Source organism: Silurus meridionalis, chromosome 10 (assembly GCF_014805685.1).
Source record: "Silurus meridionalis isolate SWU-2019-XX chromosome 10, ASM1480568v1, whole genome shotgun sequence".
Classification (NCBI taxonomy): Eukaryota; Metazoa; Chordata; class Actinopteri; order Siluriformes; family Siluridae; genus Silurus; species Silurus meridionalis.
In genome coordinates, this window is record NC_060893.1 from 2,336,110 (window position 1) to 2,345,024 (window position 8,915).

Sequence of the window (8,915 nt, forward strand, 5' to 3'; positions counted from 1 at the left end):
GCATTTTGGGAAATGTAGTTTATGGTCAATGCACCCTTTTGACTTATTTATTATACGATAATTAGACCTTTTCATCTTTCGCAGGCCACATAAAATGACGTGGAGGACATATGCCCTATATCAAGGTGTGCATAATTATTAGGCAGATTCTTCTCCTCAGGAAAAATGGGCCAAAAAAAGAGATTTAACTGACTCTGAAAGTCAAAAATGTAAAAAAGTCTTCCACGGGGATGCAGCACTCTTAAAATATCTAAGATATTGAGGCGTGATCACAGAACCATCAAACGCTTTGTAGCAAATAGTCAACAGGGTCGCAAGAAACATGTCGAGGAGAAAAGACACAAATTAACCGCCAAAGATTTGAGAAGAATCAAACATGAAGCTGCCAGGAACCCATTATCCTCCAGTGCTGCCATATTCCACAACTGCAACCTACCTGGAGTGTCAAGAAGTATGAGGTGTTCAGTTCTCAGAGACATGGCCAAGGCAAGAAAGGCTGAAACCCGACCGCCTCTGAACAAGACACATAAGTTGAAACGTAAAGAATGAGCCAAGAAATATCTAAAGACAGATTTTTCAAAGGTTTTGTGGACTGATGAGATGAGAGTGACTCTTGACGGACCAGATGGATGGGTCTGTGGTTGGATCAGTAACAGACACAGAGCTCCACTTCGACTCAGACGGTATGGGCAGGTATTATTAAAGATGAGCTAGTTGGACCTTTTCGGGTTGAAAATGGACTCAAAATCAACTCTCGGACCTACTGCCAATTTTTTGAAGACACTTTCTTCAAGCAGTGTTACAGGGAAAAGTGATTTTTATGCAAGAAAACGCTCCATCACACACATCAAAGTTCTTCACTGCGTGGCCAGTAAAGGCCTTAAAGATTAAAAACTAATGACATGGCCCCCTTTCTTCACCTGACTTAAAGCCTATTGAGAACTTTTGGGCCCTTCTTAAGCAGGAAATGTACAGTGAAGGTAAACAGTACACCTCTCTGAACAGTGTCTGGGAGGCTGGGGTTGCGGCTGCACAAAAAAGTTGATTGTGACCAGATCAAAAATTTAATTTAATTTATTTTTATTTGTATTGCCCTTTATGTTCTTTATAAGTGTAAGTTTGTCCCTGATGAGCGAGCCGGTGGTGACTGTGGCAAGGAAAAACTCCTGAGACGGCATAAGGAAGAAACCTTGAGAGGAACCAGACTCAAGAGGGAACCCATCCTCATCTGGGTTGCACCGAATGTCCATTTATAGCAAAAATCCAAATCCAAATCCATCTTTAAAGCTCCTGTTCTTACTCCGGAATTTCATGGAACCACCCAAGGCGTTGATGAGAAACCGTCCCAAGCTGCACAGAGTGGCCTCCAGTCAAGACTCGCTATGGCAGCATAACTAAAAGGGAGAACCAGAAGGTAACACAGACATGAGGGATCTCTGGGATAAGAGACGACCCACCACACCACCGTCAACAAACCTGAGTGAACGTGTGAATGTGAGGGGACGACAGCATACAAATATCCCAGTTCACCAAACACTCTATATCCATGTTCCCTCCAGATCTGAGCCTTTACCTAAGAAAAAAATCTACTGATAAAAGGCTTAACTAAATAAATATGTTTTCAACCTCGACTTGAACACTGAGACTGTGTCCGAGTCCCGAACACTGATTGGAAGGCTGTTCCATAACTGTGGGGCTTTATAAGAGAAAGATCTGCCCCCTGCTGTAGTCTTCATTATTTGAGGAACCAACAGATAGCCAGCACCTTTTGATCTAAGTAGGCGTGGAGGATCATACTGGTACAGAAGTTCACTCAGATACTGCGGTGCGAGACCGTTAAGTGCTTTATACGTCAGTAGTAGTATTTTATAATCAATGCGAGATTTGATTGGGAGCCAGTGTAGACTAATTAAAACAGGGTGATGTGGTCATATTTCTAGATCTAGTGAGGACTCTTGCTGCTGCATTCTGAACTAACTGAAGCTTATTTCTGCACTTACTCCAACACCCAGACAGTAAAGCGTTACAGTAGTCTAATCTAGAAGTAACAAAAGCATGAACTAGTTTTTCTGCATCCTGTAACGACATCATATTTCTAATTTTAGCAATATTTCTAAGGTGAAAGAAGGCGATCCTGGTAATTTTATTCACGTGAGACTCAAAGGAAAGACTCGGGTCAATAATCACACCAAGGTCTTTGACAGCCGTACACGCTGAAACAGAAACACCATCCAGAGATGCTACATAATCGGAAAGTTTGCTTCTAGCTGCATGTGGTCCTAGTAAAAGTACTTCCGTCTTATCTGAGTTGAGCAGAAGAAAGTTATTAAGCAAAAGAAACTGACTGACTGCGTGAATGAAAGGCTTGTGAATGTTATGGAAAAGAAGGGTGGCTTTACTGGACACTGAGGTTTTCTTTTTGAAATTTCAGAAATGTTTATTTGTAAATTTTGAGTTTGTTTTTTATTCTCACTTTAACAGGTGAAAATAAACAAGTGAGATGGGAAAATCTTTGTTTTGTATTAGTTGCATAATAATTCTGCACACTAATAGTTGCCTAATAATGTTGTACATGTAGATATTCTCTTAAGAAAGTCAAAACTTCACTTTTACCACTTAAATGTTCAGGTTTGAGGGTTAAACATTTTGGATTCACCAAGAGCCCTGTAGGTATACAATAACAAAATTAATCCTCAAAAATACAACTTGCCTAATAATTGTGCACACAGTGTATATATATATATATATATATATATATATATATATATATATATATATATATATATATATATATAAAATATATAACCTTGATACTCACAACCTCTATAGTTCACAACTTTTTATTTGAAACTGGACTGAGTGTAAAATACAAAAAATCTGATAAATCGCAAGAAGCCGTAAGTGGCTTGAAAGTTCAGTATAACATTTCAAGTTTGTACAAATAAATTACATACAAATTTAAAAATAACATTTTATTATTGTATTATTCATATAAAGTAGTAAATAAAACTTTTATGACAAGTAATTCACAATTTGTGTTGAGTTTACACTACAGTACAGTACATGTTCAAATAAAGGAAACATCAAAAAAAGAGTCAAAACCTTGTGAATTTTTGTTACTCGCGAGGGGTTAAAGAACGTAACCCCCAGGAGTATCAAGGTTTGCACTGTGTACATATATATATATATATATATATATATATATATATATATATATATATATATACACGATAACTGAATTCTAGAAATGTCACGTCCATAAGTATTCAGATGCTTTTCTCAGATGCTTTACTAATCCTTAAGTATTTTTGGGTTTGACACAACATGCATGGACACCTGGACTGGGGAATTTTCTGATATTCTTCATGACAAATCTTCTCAAGCAGATTGCATGGGGAGCCTCAGTAGTCAGCCACTTTTCAGACATTTCAATAGGGTTGAAGTCAGGGCTCTGGCTGGGCCACTTTAGGATATTCACAGAGTCGTCCCTAAGCCATTCGTGTGTTGTTTTTTGGCTGTGTGCTCTTGGGGTCAATGTCATGTATGAAGGTGAACTTTTAGCTTATTTGGATATTTGGATATCTCTGTTCTTTGCTCCCTCAGCACTGACCAGTTGCCCAGTCCCTGCTGCAGAAAGACTGCAGGAAAAGGAGGTGCAGAACAACATAGTGGCAAGAAAGACTACCCCTCCTCCCAGTGACCAGGTGCTCTGTCTATATTTACAGCTAAAGTGAGAAGAATTATATGCAGAGTTAACCCACAGAAGTCTGCTGGACCAGACAACATTCCTGGCAGAGTGCTCAGGGAATGTGCAGAACAGCTAGCGGATCTCTTCATCGACATCTTCAACATCTTCCTGAGCAGCGCAGTTGTTGTGCCTCACAATAAGGACCATCGTCCCCGTGACGAAGATGTCTCCAATCTCCTGCCTCAATGAATATTGTCCCGTCGCACTCACACCCACCATGAAGTGCATTGAGAAGCTCATCATGACGCACATCAAGACGCTCGAATCACATCATTAAGTTTGCTGATGACACGACCGTGGTAGGTATCATCAGCAAGAATGACGAGTCAGCATACAGAGGGAAGGTGCAACAGCTACCAGCCTGGTGTAGAGCCAACAACCTGTCTCTAAACTTGGACAAAACTGAAGAGATGGTTGTTGAGGAGAGCACAGAGTGGCCATTCTCCACTGATCATTGATTGATCCTTCATGGAGATTGTCAAGAGCACCAAATTCATTGGTGTTCATCTGGCAGACAACTTCACCTGGTCACTGAACACCAGCTCCATCATCAAAAAAGCCCACATCACACAGTCAAGAGTCAAGTCAAGAAGCTTTTTATTGTCATTTCAACCATATATAGCTGACGCAGTACACAGTGAAATTAAACAACGTTCCTTCAGAACCCCTGGTGTGTGTGTGTGTGTGTGTGTGTGTGTGTGTGTGTGTGTGTGTGTGTATGTGTGTTCAATTTCCTCTGAACAGTGGATGTTGAAATATATCTGCCACTTGAACTCAGAGAAGCATTTATGTAAATTGCCAGTCTGGTTTATGGATGTTTATGGATGGTGGATGTGCATAGGATAGACAATAGACAAGACAAGACAATATGAGCCTACACAAACAATACAAGTAATAAATAGAACACAATACACAGAGTATATCACAGATCAGTAATGTACATAGACGGATTCAATGACTGCAGTGTAGAACTGTATCAACAGCTCCTGTGGCAGACTGTACTTCCTTAATTTTCATAGAAATTACATCCTTTGCTGGACCTAAAATAGGAAGTATAGTCTGCCACAGGAGCTGTTGATACAGTTCTACACTGCAGTCATTGAATCCGTCTATGTACATTATTGATCTGTCTATTTTGTCTTTTATAGTCTAAGCTAAATGTAGTGTTATTTATGTCTGTACTTTTAAAAGTCACCAAAAGCCAAATATATTGTGTTTATATCAACACACTTGGCCAATAAACCTGATTCTGATCTGATAAGACTTTTATACAGAACACAGAGCGCTGCTGATTTCTCGCGAGATTTCTCGAGAACACTGTCTCGTCCGCGCGCGGTGTTTTGTGACGTAACAGATTCCAACCGCATCAGTAAATCACTGTAGATTATTATTCATTTTTATTGTTTATTGTTGAATTATAAATTGTTTTAAAAACAGTTTATGTAAATTTTAAGGTGAGAATTCTTGTTGATAAAATAAAAGATTGTGTGTTAAGACGGGCCCACGAGGCGTCACTTACTACGTCACTTCCGCATGAGCCCCTTGGAAGAGAAGCCGGAAGAGACGTGTGGAAGGTAAACACGAGCGAACAGACTTTGTACATTATAATTGTTTATGGTTTTTTTGTTGTTTTTTATTGCGTCTGGACTGTCTGGAGAATGTAAACTGTAATTATTTTCTGCGTTTGCTTTGTTTATTAACATCTGGACACAATGTGAGCTGTGTGGTTTATTAGTTGTTATGGCAGGACCGGTCGGTCTCAGCAGCTGGGTGTTTACTGAGTTATATTATATTTAAAATGTGTATATTTTTATATGTTTTAATCTGGTTGTTATTTTTGCCTGCCGCTTTTAATAAAAGAAAATCACCTTAAATGACTAGAATTTCTGAAACACTGCAGTCTAGAAGTAAAACTTCTAATGTTTCTGTTCCACCTGAACTCCTGCAGCTTCACACCTCTGACTCTCTGTAATGAACCGACACTGAGAGTCGCGAGTCGTTCAGCATGGAGAAGTTTGGGGTGAGCTTCGGCGGAGGTCTGAGCAAAAAAGAGCTGCTTGAATGTGTTGAAAGTCAGAAGAAGCAGCTCATCCAGTACCAAACCCGTTTTAAAGACCTTGTCCAGGCCTATAAGAGTTTACTGAAGGAGAAGGAGGCGTTGGAAGCTAGCCTGAAAGTCCTGACGGTGTCTGCACAGTGTCCGGAGCCCAACACCGAATACGCTGAAGACCATGGGTCACTGCACAGTGAAGACAGCCTGGACGCTGCTGAATCCGGTGGTGAAAGTGTTGTGACTGGCAGCAGCATAACGAGTGATGCCACAGATGAGAACCAGGTCGATCATGGAGAAGGTAACATAGTGTTTCCACAGCCAGAGAAGAGCGAATTAGAAAACAACACCGGCCCTGCAGCTGTGGAGCAAACATTAGGCTCAGCAAACGCAAAATCAGACCACCGGATAAACCAACTCAAGTCTCAGCTGACTACCTTGACCTCGTCCTTGACCACAGTTACGCAGGAAAAGTCCCGGATGGAAGCCTCTTTCCAAGCTGATAAGCGTAAGATGAAGCAGGAGTTGGAGGAAGCACGGGAAAAACTAGAGGACGAGCGTAAGCAGCACCAGCTTGAACTCCAGGCAGTTCAGGAACAGCTAGCGGAGAGCAGAGCACGCGTGATTATGCAGCAACACCAGTATGATCAAGAACAGCATGACCACGGCCATATGCTTCGTGAACTTCAGAAACTCCTGCAGGAAGAGAGAAGCCTTAGGCAGGATACAGAACTTCAGTTGGAGGATGCCAAGAAAGCTTTTGCAGAAACCATGCAGAGCAAAGACAAAGGGTTAGTTTATGAAGAGCAGCTGAAGCAGGTTAATCAGCAGTGTGAATCATTGAAGATCAGTCTGCAGGCTCTGGAGGCCGAGAAAAGCAAACCTGAGCAGCGAGTGCTGGAACTGCAGCAGGAGATCGCTGATCTAAAAGCGCACTTTAACCAACAGCTTCAGCAGGAGATTAGAAAGGTATAGTTTCACTACTTTAACACTGAAGCTTATTAATGGCATTTGATTGAAGGTGTTTATGTTTGTTGACTTTGAAACATATTTGTGCAGGTTGCTCAGGCAGATGTCTGCTTGCAGAAGCAGGCCCAACTGGAAGAGCAGCGAGTGGCAAGTCTAGAGGAGCGGGTTTCTGAGCTGTCTGGGCTGCTGGGTGCGAGTGAGAAGGCCAGGCAGAAAGACCAGCAGAATGCTCAGAGGCTCCGTGAGCATATCCTCCAGCTGGATTCAGAGAACAAGGCCCTAACTATTGCAGCCAGCACTTCCAGGAACACCTCAGGTGATCTTGGAATTGATGAACTGAATTTGGATGTGAACACACTGAAGGACAAGCTGGAGAAGGTAAAGAAGCTGTTGCAGCTGGTTGCACAGAGATCTCCAGAAAAAAGTTTGGAAATTGAGAAAATAATGGAGGGAGCAGGGGGACAGGATGCAGAGAAGGACTCGGTGCAGTTCTATCAGCAAGAGCTGCGACAGCTAAAGGAGGAGTTTGAGCGATACAAAGTGCGAGCACAGGTAGTCCTAAAAAATAAGAACGGCAAAGACAGTGCGCAGAGCAAAGAGCTTGAGGAAGCTCGGAACCAGCTGGCAGAACTGAAGGAAAAATACATCAACCTGCGTGTGCAGTTAGAAGAAGCCAAGATGACGCACAAGCAGGAGATTAAGGAGCAACAGCAAGCACTAGCAGCTCTTCATCAGTCTCATAAACAGGACATGGAGAAGCTAGAGGCTCAACACAGAGAGAATTTCTTGCACCTTGAGGCAGAGCTGCACAAGCAGAGAGAGCGCACCATGGCTCTACTCGAAGAAAAGGACCTTGAACTAGAAAAACTTCGATCCGAAACCACTGCAAGTGACGTAGCAGAAAGGGGATTTAAAGGGGATGTTGAGTTTGAGAGTTCTGTGCATGAAGATGGTGAGACGTTCACGCTGAAGCTCGCCACCCCCCCAAAAAACACCTTGCTGCTGTATGCCGAACATCTGGCTCGAAACGAAGTGGAGATTTCTGCTTTGCGCAAACAGAAGCATCAGCTAGAGGAAGGCATGCATCAACTCCAAGGAAAATTGTTTGCTAATGAAGAGAAGCACAGGGAGGAGGTAGATGAGTTGCAGGCGCAGCTGGACAAGAGGATTCGTGACCAGAGCAGAGACGGTGCTAATTTAGAATATCTCAAGAACGTCATCTATAGATTCCTCACACTACAAGACTCCAGAGGTTGCCAGCAGACGCTCATGGCCATTCTGACCATCTTACACTTCAGCCCTCAGGAAAAGCAGGCTGTCATGAAGCAGCAGGTGCACAGCTGGTGGTCACCCAGGAATAGATGATGCGATCAATTCATAGCTCAGTGCATTTATTTATTTTCTACTCGTTATTTTCTCATCTTTTTTAACTGTATATCAGATTATAAGGGCAGTTTATGTCAATGTTTATGTTCAGGTGGTGTTTTCTGGTAAAGCTGATAACTTTTCATTCTTTTGTTTTTTGTTATAATTCTGACATTCCAAGTGAATAACTTGCTTTAAATCTGTCAGCAATATTTACTGACCAATAAATCATTAATAATGAAACTTTGATTTCTGTTTTTGCGCAAAACATTGTAAGCTTGTATAGAAGTGTGTATCTGTTCTATTTTATTTATAAATATATATATGCTTATAAACTCATGCAATATTAGATAATGTAGTCTTCTTTCCTTGAGGCAGCCACTGTTTTAATGCTCATGACTTCTGTTTCTGGGTGATTGGATTGTGGTCCCGATGATGATGATGATGAAGATTTTATCACAATAGTGAGTAACTGAGTAGCCACTGCTGATTAACCATTAATTAATTAATAATCAAATCTTTATTGGATCATCACCAGCTGTAATTCCGACATCTCCAGGAATAAAAATTGTATTTTGATGAAGTAAGAAATGTTCAACTGTGTGTGAAAATTGTTGGATTTTTCCATAAATATGAGCTTTAATCAGAACTTGTCATGGTGTAATGTTTCTTCTGTGTATGTTAAAGAATGAATGATTCAGTGCCTTATTAAATGGATATTTGAAATCTTTAATAAAGATGTTTGTATTTTTCATTAATGTTTTTACAGCGATTTATACAAAC

At 41.1% G+C, this 8,915-nt stretch overlaps 1 protein-coding gene across 1 annotated transcript; it reads left to right on the plus strand.

The window, feature by feature from the left end:
* The first annotated feature begins 5,110 nt into the window (after nucleotides 1-5,110).
* On the plus strand, nucleotides 5,111-8,375 carry gcc1 (GRIP and coiled-coil domain containing 1). The gene is made up of 3 exons (XM_046859989.1): nucleotides 5,111-5,322; nucleotides 5,697-6,767; nucleotides 6,858-8,375. Exons 2-3 carry the CDS (start codon nucleotides 5,754-5,756, stop codon nucleotides 8,130-8,132), a joined length of 2,289 nt encoding a protein of 762 aa, XP_046715945.1. The 5' UTR covers nucleotides 5,111-5,322; nucleotides 5,697-5,753; the 3' UTR covers nucleotides 8,133-8,375.
* Nucleotides 8,376-8,915: the final 540 nt, after the last annotated feature.